Below are 16,202 nucleotides of genomic sequence, written 5' to 3' on the forward strand. Positions count from 1 at the left end.
ACTGGTATGCTCTGACAGGGACACTAACTCAATAGCATTGCACATTAAAGTATATGTTATGCTATATATTTAACATTTAAACCAGGAGAACTGAAATAAAAAATACCGCATATCTGCAATGTGGCCAGGGTAATATAGTTAGAATCTTTACTACTTCAGAAGAAATTGCCTCTGTATATTCCCATATGAAAAATACGCATTGTGGCATCAAAGAAATTCATGACCCTTCAAGAAAACAAAGCCCATTGGAATCACAAGCACCTTCTCTTGGCACTGAATGTTTGAGGCTGAGGCTGCAGAAAGGACCGTGCATTTCTGTTTTCATGGCTAGCTTTGGGCACAGGCCTTTCATTCCATTCACAAAGAGCTTTATTTGTTTTTTTCCAAGTGTTTTTCTGGTGGTTCTGTAGTTAAAGGTTTTTCATTTTTTGAATATTTCTAGGAGTTCATAGACTTTTTTTCTTTAAAATGAATGTTTTATGAGTAAAACATGTTTGACACTGACTTGGCATTATGAGTATCATGGCTGATTTGGCTCTGGTTAAAGCCTGTCTATCTGTGAGTCTTTGAGTGTGTCTCATGCCTCTTCATGTTCCTGGAGTTGGATTTACCTTCCCACGGCCTTCATTGGAGACTTCTTCAGCTGACAGGAAAGCTGTTTCTAGACAGAAACTGGCCAGTGCAGGAACTCCATTGGTGTTCAGGGCTCCCTAAGCACAGAGGATGACTGAACTTGAGGCTGTTCATGCTGGGGCCTCCTTGGGTCTGTCTGAGCCCTGAGTCAGGACATTCTTTCCAGAGTTAGGATCAGTCTCTTCAACCTTAAGAATAAGAGCACAGAAAATTAAAATGCTGAGGAATCTTTTATGTTCTTGAGGTCTCTAATCACCCTATTAAAGATGAGAAGACACCATCATGAACAGGGGGAATGTACGGGCAGTCTTAGTCCTGTCAGTGTTTGGTTCTAAAAGTCTCTCTGGCCCCTCCTGTATTCCTGACCCATACACTGGTTGCTTCTACTGCTAGACCAGCTCCTTGAAGAGCATAAGAAGATAGCAAAGAGCATTGTCTCAAAGGGGGTCTGTAGTGTCCAAGTTTGCTCTCAGTGTGTCCTATAGTGTTTCTAATGCCTCTTACAGGTTAGCTGTATCCGGCATTGACCTTCACCATTATTCTTGTCTGAAGTTTTCCAGCCTCCCAGATGAGTCACAACAAAACTGAAGATCTTTCCTTTTTTAAGAAGATGATCTGTTCAGCACAAAAATAGAGAAAATGAAGGACATTTAGATTATTACAAGGCCACTGGGCTTATTCAGCCTGAACAGAGGAAGAGGGATGTTACGTTATCTTCATTCTGATACCAAAGACAACACCTTTCTTTTGGGGACTTTCTACCCTCCTTCCCAGAAACTTCAGCCTCACCAATTACAAGAGACAGAATAAAGAAAAGCACTTAGAGGCTAGGCTGTAGTATATGTTGTCCCTACACTCTCTGTGTCTGGCAGGCCTCACATTTGATATATTGTCACGAGCTTAGGACTGGTCTTCATTTCATCTACCTTCCTGATCCCTCCTTTCAGGGACCATTTGATTTATGTCTTAGCAGCAAGTCCCTTTTCAGAGATCTCTCTCATAAGACACTGCTCAGAGCAGGGATGGATTCCTTCTTAAGAATGGGAGCCATAAAAAAAAGTTCCTTAACAGAACAGAGAGCAAGGAGAAGGTGGCAATTGTCTTTATCCCATTATGGAACTTAGTGAGCTTTCCATCAGGAATTTCAAGTTCCATATGCTGACACTGGCTTCTGTCATTCCTACTTTTGCTTCTCAAGACAGGATCAGGACTTTCCATTTTGTAGGCAATTTAATAAGATAATGCAGTTGGACTGACTCAGCAAAATATTTTTGCTTTTGTATACGTAAGTCTCTACTAGTACCCAGTCTTGCCCTCCAACATATCTACAGCAATATGGATATTTACTAAGTACTTGTCAGTGGCTGTAGCATATCTCAGGCATATAGACATCCATGTATATCTGTACCTAGACAACTGGTAGACTTGCATGGAACATATCTTGAACGAGAATATGAAAATGGTGTGTGCTGAGTCTGTCCAGATCCTATGGATAGATTAGGGCTGATATCCTTATCACTTTTAATTTTAGTGTGGGAGCACATAATACACAAACTCTGAGGCATCCAGGAGGTGATCTTCTCACCTTCTTTGCACACTCCCTTGTTACATGCCTTCCCCCCCAAAAAAAGCAAGCAGGGAAGACAGTCATAATGTTTCTAAGTTTAAAAAAAAAAAAAAAAACCCAGGAAAAATAAACCTTTCTGGCATTTTATACTTCATAAAGAAGCAGAAAATGTACAAGCCCCATTTTAAAAATACCTTTTGTAGGTCCCCATTAATCCTGTGACAAAGAACTTACTTAGATCACTACCAATTACTGAAATAAATTGTTCTTTTTGGTTAGCAAAAATTGCTTGTAGAAAGATTTTTGTATTTGCAGATCTCCAAGGCGCTTGAGATTAAGGTCGTATGTAAATGTTGGGAAATTATTGTTCATGCTTTGGCTATTTAAATTAGTCTCCTTTTTCTTCTTAATTTCCCAGCTGTCAAGCTTACCTCCCTTGACTTTTTACCTTTCTTTATTCCAAGCACAAAAAGTCTTTATTCTTCTCTTTGCTCCCTTTTTGTAAATTTGTTTCCTGAAGGGCTTTTCAAACAGAAACGTCTTTTGTAAGTCCTGTCTTTTTACAATGGCTAACTTCCTAAGCACTTGAGATATTTTGCAGACTAATTCTCCCCCAGGAAGCAAACTGGAGTTCCCTGTTGCCTTCTTTGTTGGAGAGAGAAATAGGGTACCTACCTTGAAATTACCCCCAGGGCATTCAGCAATAGCAATTTTTTAAAAATAACAAATAATTCTACTCAGAGGACTAGAATGAGCCTTTAGCAAATCACAAAAAAGTGCAACATGTGCTCTCCACAGCACTGACTTTTGAGCACCTGTGGGTGCAGAAAGGGGACAAGACCCTGGCTGTATGTCCATGCCATATTCTTTAGGGTTTGTCTACACAAGTAGATTTCTGGAATAGCTATTCCTGAATAACTTCTTGTGTGGACAGTCTTATTCCAGAATAAGAGTACCTACACATGAAGTTATTTAGGAATAACTATTGTGCTTTAAATTCACACCCTTACTTAATCGGACTTAACTTTCAAGACTAAACAAGCCATCAGATCATTGGAGTGCTTTGAGTCATGTTAGCCTATGATCCCCTCACCTTCTGGCTGTTTTCTTTATGGCTTTGTCTTCATTGCTAAAATTAGGTGGGTTATTTTTACAGTGGGATGATCAACATGCATTAGTCATGCCTCTGTAAAATCCTAGTGAAGACCGAGCACCTATCATTTTTAGTGCAAGGTAGCTAGGTGAAGTCAGTCACAGGCAGGGGGCATAGTGTTGATGTCACTTAGCTACTACACAGTAAAAATTACAGGTGCCTGGTCTCCACTAACTATCCCGCTGTTAAAAACAAATGTACATCTTTTGGCAGTGAAGACATTCTGTGTGGACAGAAATGAAAGATTGGCAGAAATAACTTCACATCAGAGGGTATGTCTACGCTGCCAGTGGCATTGTTGGCAGTGCAGGATCGATTCTGCATGATTGAGTGGCAGTGGAGACCCACTGAATCAAACCTGGAAGTTGACGCTATTAATCCATCCCCTGCAAGAAGAGTAACGCTGTGTCGACCACAGGGCATTTCTGTTGGCACAGCACAGTGGGGACACCGCAGTAAGTAGAAGTTAGGAAGCTACTCTGTAGCTTGCGTATCTCCCGTCGACTTCTGCCGCAATACACTGGCAGTGTAGACCAGGCCATAGTTCACGTCTGCATCTTTCATTTCTTACTTTGAGTACCCTCACCAACCGCCTCGTCCCCCACGTTTATGGCAGGGTGCACCAGGGAACTAATATTTCAGTTCTACAAAAATGACTCTGTTACTACTGCTTATAAGCAAGCTTCACTTTTGTCCTTTTTTAAATGTATCCTGTTGGCTCCTCAGCAGTTCACTATCTGAAGACATTGGTCCAGCGCATGCAGTCAGTAAGTTGTGTCAGGGCTTGTCCTGCCCCACCATCACTCTGTGAGCTGGTGGGCTTGAGGCAGCAATACTGTTTGTTTGTACAGAATATAATAGACGGCATACATACATTTCAGAAATATAATACCAAATCTATAACTCCTGGGTCCATAGCTGAGTATGGTCTCAGAGAGAGAGAGAGAGAGAGAGAGAGATATACACCTCTTCCTTTGTTTTTAGATATTCCTCTTCATATATATTTTGAAACATTGTTAAAGGAGGACAAGTTCAAAGGAGATCCTGTTGACACGTCAGCACTAGGGGCAGAGTTTAAAATGTCTCCATCCAGTGGTATGTGATGCAAAATATTTTAATGTGTGCAAGATTTAATATTTAGCTAGTTTTTCAAAGTTTTCTTTTTGCATTGCTAGATGCTGCCTTAAATATGATTGAGTATTTTGAGGTGTGTATGCTATCCATGTAGTGAGTAAAAGCATGGTCCCTGCCTAATAGAGTTTACAATTCAAACAGATCACAAGATTGGATATTGGGGAGGATAACAGGCATGGGAGTTAGGAGGAGGGAAGCATGAGAGCCACTGGATCTACATAAACATGCCTGGTTGTCCTTTAGTGTGGCCTTCTGCACCAGTTCCCAAGAATTTGTGAGGGAACTATGCAAAGATTAAAATGTTCCACCCCGCGTTCAGATGGAGGTAGCAAAGTGGCCAAAGCTCAAATGCCACAGAGGCCCATATTTTCCCACCCAGTATATTGTATTTGTGAGAATATAAAACCAACCAGTGCCAAAAGGTGTTTCACACCAATATGCTGTTGACTCATCTAATTCATTTAGCCCTTGCTAAGCAAATTATGTAGAGACTCCTTGGAAATAATTTATAGTCCTGTTGCTGATTGCTCTCGTTAACATATTCTTCTGCAGTCAGAATTAGCTCAGAAATTTGATAATCCCCTCCAAATGGTCACTGAGGGCTTATTTACACACCCTTTTTGTACCGCTATAACTATATTAGTTTAGAAACTGAGCAAAGTAGTACAATCCCAGTATGAAGGTGCATATGTAGGTATAGTATATTCTTTAGTTTATGCCCATTCAGGAATAAATTATGCTGATATAAGCACCTTCATACAAGTATAACTGTATCCACACTGACTTTGCTTTAACTATCAACTGATAAACTAATAATATTATAGCAGAACAAAAATAAGGGGGTGGACCATCCCCAGAATCCTTGCAAACTGATGCCAGTTTGCTGGAAAAGTTAAAGCCAAGGCCTTGATTCAGTGAAGTACTTACATGCATAAGTGAAGTCAATGGGACTGTTTAAGTACCTTGTTGAATCAGGGCTTGAGTGAGTTTAACTTAAAGCTATACATTTGTCTGTCTCTTACCCTGTAAATAACTTCTTTGGTTAATCAACTAGTCAGTCAGCTGCCTAGTATTTATTCTCTGTTGATTAGGCTTTGTCGAGATAAAGGAAAAGTTGGTGTGTATACTGAAAAGCTTATTAAAATGGTATATGTATGGCATAAAAAGGTAACAGCAGCAGCTGAAATAAGGCTGTTTTACATGAGCTCTGTGGGATAGTAAAGTATTGCATCCAGCAGAAACTCTGCCTTACATCATATCCCTTATCTCCACTGTACCAGACATTGAGCCTGTTCCACCTTAACTGCTTTTTTGCCACATGCTTGATATTAAAGCTGTTCTTACATCTCTAACTGCTTAAATATAAATGGTCCTTTTAGAAATATGAGTTAATGCTAGCTGAAATGTGAATTAACTCTTGCTGTAGTATGGTTATGAGCAAAAAAGACACAAAGGGCCAGATGCTCCTCTGTTACACTAGGGTAAATCATTGAAGTCAATATGATTGCACCAGCATAACTGAGAGGTGAATTTGGCCCCCATGGTTTGAATTCTTTGTGTCCACACATTCCAAAATTGTTCTACTATTTACTTTGTATGTTTCTGATTATAAGTACCTATATCTCTTTCATTATTGTTTGTAAAGTGAGCTTGACTAGAAATTGCATCTAATGAAAACAAATCTGAAACTTTGCAAATGCTTATTCTCTTGTAGAATATAATCAATTTAGTGCTTCTCTCAAACAATGGAGCAGTGGCTACTTGCTTAACTCCAAACCTCAAGCAGTGTCAGGAACATCTGAACAGTTTTCAGAGGAAAGAAAGAAAAGGCATCTAAGTGAGACAGCGATAGGTAAGGGGAAAATAGAGTGTATAATCTACTGCTTTTTCTGAAAATACCCTTAAATGAGTGTATTTTATCATTGGGCCACACACGTTATTCAAAGTTGTTTTTTCAAATAAATTAGTGGATCACTTTATGAAATTGTATTTTACAGGGATGGGGGAAATAGGCTAATTATGCATTATACAAATAATAAATGTACGCCATTTAAGGCATGCCATTTTCTGCTTGTTTTTCTCTCTTCCATTTCCCTGAACGCAACAATTTGAACCACTCGCATACCATTATGAACCTGGTAAATTTTGTGGTGTTCTGACAATTTCATTGATTTAAAAAAAAAAAAAAAAAAAAATCTTATCACCCGGATTGGGCAATTTCCTGATTCCAGCATGCTCTTATTCAATACATTTCTGCATAGCAGCAGAAGCTCTAGCTCATTAGTGCTACATATTTATTCCTAATCTGGGCTCTGTCTAGGAGAAATTATCCATGAGGAAAGTCAGCAGCCTGGTGACCAAGGCCAAAAATAAAAGCTCCATGCCAAGAAGTTGCAGAGCTGCTTACGTGATGAGAGTTCATACACTTGAACCATGCAGTGCATTACGATGTTTTATCTAGGATCTGCTCTTAACTCTTTCTTCTGCATTGGATATACTGCTCTAGACAGACCCTCTTTATGCTTAGTTAGTGTTCTAAATATGTTTAGTTTAGTGTGGGATTCTCGTCTTTTCCTTCAAGTCAGGATAAGAGAAAATTGGGAACGATGGTAGTTTGCTTTTAGAGCCCCCCCAAAAGGGGAGGAGGGGCTATATATGTTGATATTGAATTAAAAAAACCCAGGAATTATGATACGTCTAGAATGATCGTGGAATCTACACTAAGAGAAATCAGACTTGCAGGTGAGGAAACAAACTTTGCCTTTGTCATCTTTGCTGTCAATTCCACTTAGCCATCAGACAAGGAGAAACTGTTGGTTATGGAAAAGCTGATTGGGAGCTGTAATGACTATGTGATATGCAGGCCAGTCAGGGAAGGCTACACTCTCTCTAGTCAGATGATGTCCAAGATTATTTCCAACCTGACTGCTATTGGATTGTGTGTAGTCTGATAGCTTCTGTTAAGGAGGCAGGATCTGGCATGATGAGGCTGCTTCCAACAGGGAGTTATCACCTGGAAATAGAGAGGCAGTTTTTGTGGGACGATAATGATGGGAATGAATTTGTGATGGATTTTTACAACTGGTTGTTAGGTGTTCATGAAATCTCAGGTGTTCAGCTGTGGGCTTCCAGAAAAGGCCTCATTTGTTACACTGTGGAGAATGCTTTTAACATAATAGACCCAAAAAATCCTTCCTTTTTTTTTTTTTTTCCCTTCCAAAATCTTTTTGTGGCAGGAGAAAGTAACAGATTTGAAGGTTTTTCCTTTCAACATGCAGAACCAGAATCCCATAACAATTTTACTGCAGTGACCCATGTCAATCTGATGTCTAGATCGACCCAAAACACCTCATTACAGGTAAACCAAAAATGAATATACTGATGGATTTAATTAAATCATCACCAGAGAGTTGTGCACATTAGTAAATAAAAAATACAAACCTTTCACATTTTATTTTGCTTTACATATTTTTACACATGCATTGTTAGAGTGAGATGGCTAGTCTGTATTGGGAAGGGAATATTCCTAAAACATAGAAATGCATTTTCAAAGATAAGTATTTCACACACCGTGTAATTAGTTTTTCAGTAAGAACTATTAAAAAATCCCTGCATTTAAAACTAATGAAATGAATTAAGATTTATGTTCCCACTGGAACTGTAACTGGTGGCTATTACAACGTCTCCTCCTGATGGAGCTATACAATATTGACTGGCAGTGTAAATACAGGTATGGTACTTTATCCTGTTGCATCTTGATTTACCAAAACTTGACTATCTGAAACTCCTATTTACTGAACTTCTAGCAAAGCCTCTGGTAAAGTGGTGGATGAGTTTGTAGTGTAGAGGTGACATCGAGGTCCCATTGAAATCAATGCCAAGCTTCCCATTACGAGTGGCCGAGAATTTCATCCTAGAAGTCTTCAGGTTTCAGTGTTGTGGAACTTTGGAATTCTGTAGGATAGAAATAAGAAGACTTACAATTTGACAAATACCTGATAATTGATGAAAGAAAGTGATTTATTCTGAAACACACTTTTTAGTTGAAAACAGACAGTTCTGTAATTTAGATTGAATCCTATTTTAAACTCAAACAATTTACTGTAATCCAGAATAGTCAGTCCACACATTTGAGAGGAGAGGTTGGATAGCCCCAACGAGGAAAATGCTGAGAAAATTTCATCATGTCCCTATACTTACAAAGGGATTTCTACAGATTTTCAGAAAAATATTTTCCATCTAGATTATTTTACATTGATAAATTCACTTCATATACTACATTTAGGCTCTGTCCTCTTGGAATTCTTATTTTTATCGAATATAAGAACATCTGTGGAGTGGTCAGATTATAGGTAGGTAGATTTATCCTAGAATGCCTTCAGTATAGCCTGAACATTATGAAGAATATCGCTATTAAGAGTGGAATTGTCAAATGTGGCGCTCAGCATTAACTGTAATTGTGAAATCAGTGTTAAAACTCCCTTTGACTTCAATGGGAAGAGAGTTCATCCAAAACTGAGTGCTTTTGAAAAACTCATTCTAAAAAGTCACTCTGCTTTTGTCTATCTGCTAAATTTACAACAACAACAAAATTTAGTTCTGTTGTCTTACAGTTAACATACAGTTATTATCATTAATGACTCCTTTGCATTAATTGTTATACAGCATAACTCGAGGCGGAGACTGAGAAGTGAGAGCTCCTATGATATAGACAATATTGTTATTCCTATGTCACTGGTTGCTCCCTCTAAATTGGAGAAGCTGCAATACAAAGAAATCCTTACTCCAAGGTATGTTCACTTTTTCCCTTTTTGCAGGTACCCTGGACCCCTACAGATTTTTTGTGTGTGTGTGTGGGGGGGGGGGGGTGTAAGATTGACTTAAAATCCAAGGGTAGTGGTCAGACTGACCGCACACAAAGTGGTGTCTGCTGCACAAAGTAAGCAGACTGTAAAAATAGAGGAATGTTTTTGTCTAATGTTAATTCTAGTACTCATTACAGACAGAAGTGTGTTTTTAAGAAGATTGTCTCTCTAAGTAGTTAATTGGAGATTGCTATCTCTTTTTTATTTTAGTTCTGCAGAAAAAGCACCCCCTAGTAAAATGCATAGAAATACACATACATACATTTTTTAAACAAAAAATCTGATTTTATGGATTGAATTTAATTTTTTCATGCAGCAATAACCTCATTATTCCTGATATGTGGTTCTGCAAATTTGTTTAAAAGATATAGATCTTTGATTCTTGGAACAGCTTAAAAAAGTTTGTTAAACTAAATAATGAGTAAATCATCTAAACGAGCAATGCCTAGTCCTTTTATCTGCAAATTTATGAGTTGGGTTTCAGGTTTGGGCTGGTTTTATTTAAAGGTTAAAATAATATTAACAGGACAATGTTAAGGATCTCAGTTTCTGTATTGAAAAAAAAAAAAAAAGATATTCTAGAAACTAATGTTGGTAGACAAGTTTTCATGATTTTTATTTAAACTAAAATCATTTTACTTGAATGTAGACATTTCGTTACAGTTTGCAGCACAAGCACTGCAGCATTGTGCTATTGACTAAGACCCCGAAAATGACACTGAGTAGGAACAGAAAGCAGGGTTACTTACCAGTAACTGTTGTTCTTCGAGATGTGTTGCTCATATCCATTCCATTATAGGTGTGTGCGCGCCCCGTGCACAGATTCCCGGAACATTTTTCCCTTAGCTAGCTCCATAGGGTCGGCTCAGGCGCCCCCCTGGAGTACCGCGCTCATGCCGCGGTACATAGGGCGCCGCCGACCCTGCGGCCCCTCAGTCCCTTCTTTCTGCCGACTCCGACAGTGGGGACGGAGGGTGGGTGTGGAATGGGTATGAGCAACGCATCTCGAAGAACAACAGTTACTGGTAAGTAACCCTGTTTTCTCTCTTCGGGTGATTGCTCATATCCATTCAATTATAGGTGTTTAAATAGCCATACCTTGGAGGTGGGTAGGAGTCAACAGTGAGTTGCTCTCATCAGCATGGCCCTGCCAAAGCCCGCGTCCTCTCTCGCCTGCTGCACTATGGTGTAGTGGGACGTGAAGGTGTGGACCGACGACCAGGTTCTGCTCTGCAGAAGTCCTGCAAGGGCACTCTTCCCAGGAAGGCCACAGATGAGGCCTGGGCTCTGGTTGAGTGCGCTGTCACAGCTCCTGGAAGCGGCACCTTCGCCCGCTCGTAACAGGTCCTGATGCAGGCGGTGATCCAGGTGGAGATGCGCTGGGTAGAGACAGGTGAGCCCTTCATCCGGTCCGCCACTGTCACGAACAGCTGTGTTGACTTCCAGAATGGCCTGGTCTGCTCGATGTAGTAGGCCAGGGCTCGTCTGACATCCAGGGAGTGCCATCTCCACTCCTCCTCCGAACCGTGCGGTTTAGGAAAAAACACAGGGAGGAAGATATCCTGGTTATAATGAAACTGAGACACCACCTTAGGCAGGAAAGCCGGGTGGGGTCTCAGTTGGACCTTATCTTTGTAGAAGACCATGTAGGAGGGCTCCGAGGTCAAATTTCTTATCTCAGAGACCCTCTTAGCCGATGTAATGGCTACCAGGAAGGCTACCTTCCAAGAGAGGACGAGCAGCGGGCATGTGGCCATGGGCTCGAAGGGGGGTCCTGTCAACATGGCGAGGACCAGGTTTAGATCCCAGGGAGGCATCAGGTCACGGACCTGGGGATACAGCCTCTCCACCCCCTTGAGGAACCTAGCTGACATGGGGTGGGAGAACAGGGAACACCCTTCCATCGGCTGGTGAAAAACTGAGATAGCTGCCAGATGCACTTTTAGGGAAGCCAGTGCTAAACCCTGGAGCTTCAGGTGGAGCAGATACTCCAAAATCGCTTGTATGGGCGATCCAGACGGTGGGATATCCCGGGACTCCGCCCAACAGGTAAAATGCTTCCACTTGGCCCGGAATGTAACCTGAGTGGAAGGTTTTCTGCTGCCCAGCAGAATCTGTTGGACTTGCGTCGAGCAGGCCCTCTCTCCCTCCGTCAGCCACAGAGTCTCCATGCCGTCAGGTGGAGGGAGTCCGCCTCATCGTTCCTGACTCCCGGGAGGTGAGAGGCAGATATGTGAAAATTGTGCCTCACCGCAAGGTCCCAAAGAAGAGTAGCCTCCTGGCAAAGAGCCGAGGAGCGCACTCCCCCCGTCTGTTTATATAAAACATGGCCGCCGTGTTATCTGTAAGGACCTGGACCATCCTGCCCTTCAGGAATTTGATGAAGACCATGCAGGCCAAGCGGACTGCCCTGAGCTCTCTGACATTTATATGGAGAGCCCTCTTGTCTGGTGACCATAGCCCCTGGGTGCTCAGGTCCTTGCTGATGTGGGCACCCCAACCCTCGTCTGAGGCGTCCGTTATCAGAGTCACTGAGGGGGCCAAGTCTCTGAAGGGAATGACCCTCAGAACCTCCCCAGGGTCCCTCCCACCAGTCCAGGGAGGACAGTACCTGGGCGGGAACTGTGACCACCTTGTTTAGCCGGTGTCTAGCCGGTGCATAGACTGAGGCCAGCCACCCTTGGAGAGGCCTGAGCTTGAGGCGAGCAAGCCTCACCACATAAGTACACGCCGCCATGTGTCCCAACAACTGAAGGCAGTGCCTGGCTATCGTCGTGGGGGACTTGTGCAGATCGTTGATTATGGCGGTCATTGTCTCGAACCGAGTCTGAGGGAGGAAGGCTCTGGCCTGGGCAGCATCCAATGTGGCCCCTATGAACTCTATGCGCTGCACCGGGGTAAGAGTAGACTCCTGCTCGTTGATGAGCGGCCCCAGTCTGGTGCATGTGGTGCAGGTAAGAGCCAGGCTGTTCCTCACATGGGCCCTGGACTTGCCCCGGATCAGCCAGTCCTCCAGGTAAGGGAATATCTGAACCCCTCTGCGGCGCAGGTGGGCCGCTACCACTGTCGTGCATTTTGTAAACACCCTTGGGGCGGACGAAAGGCCAAAGGGTAAGGCTGCAAACTGGTAGTGGCATCCAGCTACCATAAACCTTAAGAACTTTCTGTGACCTGGAAGGATAGTGATATGAAAAGTACACGTCCTTCAGGTCGAGGGCGGCATACCAATCCCCTGGATCTAGGGCAGGAATAATGGAGGCTAGGGAAACCAAATGAAACCTGGTGCACCTGACAAACTTGTTCAAACGTCTGAGGTCCAGAATTGGCCTCAGGCCCCCCTTGGCCTTGGGGATTAGGAAGTACCGTGAGTAGAATCCCCTTCCTTGTTCCTGTGGAGGAACCTCTCTACAGCACCGGGCGTGAGGAGGGAGTTGACCTCCTGTATGAAGAGTTGGTCGTGAGAGGGGTCCCTGAAGAGGGACTGGGTAGGGGGAGAGTTGGGGGGAAGGCCGTAAGTTGTAAGGCATAGCCCCTGAGCACTATGCCAAGAACCCATTGGTCCGAGGTAATGACTTCCCATTCGGCGTAGTAAGGCCGAAGCCTGTGGGTAAATAACTTGGAGCGATCCAGTGGGAACGGAGGAGTGCCACCCTCGTGTACCCCGTCAAAATCTTTTATTAGCAGTATTGCCCTTGCTTGGGCCTTGCTGAGACCCCGTGGAGGGCCCTTGACGGTCGCGGTGACTGGGTGCACGGTACCGCGCCCAACCCCTCCTGGGGCTGAGCAGGTCTGGGGGGGCAGCCTTGTTGGAGGCTGCGGTTGCTTCTGGGCCTGAGGGTGGGCCTGGCGCCTTGAGGCCTCGGGGGTGTATAGTCCTAGGGACTTCAGGGTGGTTCATGAGTCCTTTATGGCGTGGAGCTTTTCGTCCATCCTCTCAGAGAAGAGGCCGGTGTAATCAAAGGGGAAATCCTGTATTGACTGTTGGACCTCCTGGGACAGGCTGGAAGCTTGGAGCCAAGAGCAGTGGCGCATGACGATGGCTGAAGCGATCGCCCTGCCAGCAGCATCTGCTGCATCACTAGCCGACTGAAGTGCCACCTTAGCCACCGCCACCCCTTTCTGCGATACCGTGGCGAAGTCTGTGGCCTGGTTCGGGGGCAACCCCAAGGAGAACCTCTGCAGAGAGGACCAGAGATTCAAATTGTATTTCCCCAGGAGGGCCTGATGGTTAGCGACCCTCAGCTGTAGGGCCACAGTGGAATACATCTTGTGCCCGATGAGGTCCAGCTTCTTGCTGTCCTTGTCCTTCGGGGTGTTGCCCTGGCCACCCTGGCGATCCCACTGGTTCACTGCATCCATTACGAGCTAACCTGGGGCGGGGTGCGTATAAAGGAATTCAAACCCCTCCTTAGGTACATAGTATTTGCGCTCAGCACCCTTCAAAGTGGGGGCCACTGAGGAGGGGGTTTGTCAGAGGGTGTTGGCTATCTTCATCACCCTCTCATGGACAGGAAGGGCCAGTTGTGATGGGCCTGCTGTCTCAGAAACCCCGAAGACGGGGTCCTCCTCCTCCTCCTCCGACAATTCTTTAATCTCTAAACCGAGATTGTCCGCCACTCTCCTCAGAAGGTCCTGGTGGGCCCGGAAGTCAGAGGGGGGCCTTATGGTCCCTGGCTGCCGCCTCATCCGGAGAGGAGGAGGATTGTGGAAGGGCCCCTGTAGAAGGACCTTTCTCTGGGTCAGACCCCTCCTCCGAGGGGTGGCCCTCCTGTGGACAGGTCGGTGGGGGTACTGGTTGGGCCACCGAGGAGTGAACAGAGGCGGTCCTTTGACCCATCTGTGTACCCCAGTGCCCCCAATATGGCCATTGCCAGGGGCCTTGGGGCCATGAAGGTGCAGGTGTAGGAACCTGCTGGGTCATTTCCAGGCGTCGCCCCTTGGAACCCGAGCCGCTTGACCTGTGCTTATGGGTCCTGGAAGGGGAGTGGCTCCAGGACAACGATGACCTCCGGAGCCGGTGTTTGCGGTGCCGACGAGGAGAGGAGCTACTGGAGGAGCTGTAGGTGGAACGCCCCCTCCGTCTGGAAGACTTACGGCGACACTTCCCAGATCTAGAATGGGAGCGGTGACACCTGTGTCGTCACGACGCAGATATGGAGCGTGACATATCACGCGGTGCCGAGGCAGGCAGCGTTGGGGATCGGTGTTGAGCTGGGCTCCGCACCGGATTACCAGAGCCCAAGCTATGGTCCCCACTCGAGGTGGAACTGTAACGTCTTCGCCTCAAGCGTTTGTCCCTCGACCACCCTCGGTGCCACGGTGCCGAGGAGCTTGATGACTCTGAGTCGGAGCTAGGAGGAGAGCCTGCACTTTCAACCCTCCTTGACTGTCTGGGGGGTGACCTCGACTCCCGTCTCTTCCACCCACCAGGGCAACCCAACGCGGGTTTACCCCGAGACACTGGTCCTGGAACCCTCTGCCGAGGGGGGGACGAAGGTATGGGCAGGCCCATGAGGGCGCGTGCCGCAGCGAAAGCCTCCGGTGTCGACAGCCCTTGCAGAGGCGCTCCCCCACCCCCAGGAGTCGGGGGAGGCTCCTTGCGAGATGCCGGTGCCGGAGTACTCCCCACAGCACGTGGCTGGGGCATCTCCTGCTGTACCCCCTGCTTTCCCGGGAGCAGTGTGGAGTCCATGTGTGCGGCCTCCGGCCGCTTCTTCTTCCTCGGTGCCGACAACGGTTCCAGTGGAGCGCTCCACACCAACAAGACACTCAGTGCCGCTGGAGAATGCGACAGCTCGGAGACTGGGCGAAGCGCGGACTCCATTAGGATCGCCTTCAGCCTTGTGTCCCTCTCCTTCTGGGTCCGTGGCTTGAAGGACCTACAGATCCTACATTTCTCCTTTCTATGTTGCTCCCCGAGGCATCAGAGGGAACGGTCGTGAGGGTCACTCACGGGGAAGGATTTTGCACACAGGCATGGCTCAGCTTTAGCCCCTAAGGGCACTAACTCTACAACTTAACTACTGCTAATCACTAAGAAAACAATGAACAAGAACTCGAATAACAAAGCTATAAGGGATGCTACTTGCGGTATGCAAGAGGCAGGCGTTCCAGCAACCGTCACAGATGGAAAGAAGGAACTGAGGGGCCACAGGGTCGGCGGCGCCCTATGTACTGTGGCAGGAGTGCGGTACTCCAGGGGGCACCTAAGCCGACACTACGGAGCTAACTAAGGGAAAAAAGTTCTGGGAATCTGTGCACGGGGTGCGCACACACCTAATGGATATGAGCAATCACTCGAAGAGAGAACTATCTTATTTCACTGCTGAAGTGATAAAAGGCTAAATTTGGCTAACCTTGTACTAACTAGCCTTTTCTCATTCAAAGCTGGAGAGTTGTTGACCTTCATCCTCTGGAACAACCTCATCTAGATGAAGAAGAGGTAGGCTGCATTTTAATGAAACCAACAGTTTAATATATGGCTTCTCAGTGTACGTTTTCAATAGTCACTGGTTTCATGAAAACCCCTGGTAAGCTTGAAATTTTAAAAATAAGCTGATTTGTATTAACTATCAATGTAAAAACACGTCTAAGCTTTTGTGTGAACAAGTGTGTTTTATATACTTATTTTGTCAGATGTCTTTTCTCCCATCCTACCTACCTTTCAGTGGCAACACTAGTGGGTGATAGCAATGTGAATCTCCATTAGGAAGCAAGATGAAAGAACTGGGAGTCAGTGCTAGTATATAAGCAGCAGCCTGCCCATATCCTAGAAACATGACGCATTGGCCTCTGGCTTCTTGCACCCGTTTTTTTTTTTTTTTTTCTTTTTTCTTTTTCTTTTAGCTCT

The 16,202-nt window shown here is 45.0% G+C and overlaps 2 protein-coding genes across 8 annotated transcripts in view; one reads left to right on the top strand and one right to left on the bottom strand.

The window, feature by feature from the left end:
• KANSL1L (KAT8 regulatory NSL complex subunit 1 like) overlaps window positions 1-16,202 on the top strand; it is a 91,216-nt gene that overhangs the window by 66,368 nt on the left and 8,646 nt on the right. For all 5 annotated transcript variants that reach the window (XM_067548736.1, XM_067548737.1, XM_067548733.1 and 2 more), the window contains 5 exons: window positions 4,338-4,448; window positions 6,202-6,339; window positions 7,724-7,845; window positions 9,153-9,277; window positions 15,740-15,794. In XM_067548736.1, the coding sequence (XP_067404837.1) occupies window positions 4,338-4,448; window positions 6,202-6,339; window positions 7,724-7,845; window positions 9,153-9,277; window positions 15,740-15,794 (551 nt within the window). The remainder of the gene's footprint in view (window positions 1-4,337; window positions 4,449-6,201; window positions 6,340-7,723; window positions 7,846-9,152; window positions 9,278-15,739; window positions 15,795-16,202) is intronic.
• RPE (ribulose-5-phosphate-3-epimerase) overlaps window positions 7,911-16,202 on the bottom strand; it is a 35,583-nt gene continuing 27,291 nt past the window's right edge. For 2 of the 3 annotated variants that reach the window (XR_010919795.1, XM_067548739.1), the window contains exon 7: window positions 7,911-8,441. The gene's annotated coding sequence lies outside the window, so the exon portion shown is untranslated. Of the gene's footprint in view, window positions 8,442-10,450; window positions 11,790-16,202 lie in introns of those variants that run through there. The other variant, XR_010919794.1, reaches the window with a different exon arrangement.

This window comes from Emydura macquarii, unplaced genomic scaffold (assembly GCF_026122565.2).
Source record: "Emydura macquarii macquarii isolate MOO-44397 ecotype Brisbane River unplaced genomic scaffold, CSIRO-AGI_Emac_v2 contig_1253, whole genome shotgun sequence".
NCBI lineage: Eukaryota > Metazoa > Chordata > Testudines > Chelidae > Emydura > Emydura macquarii.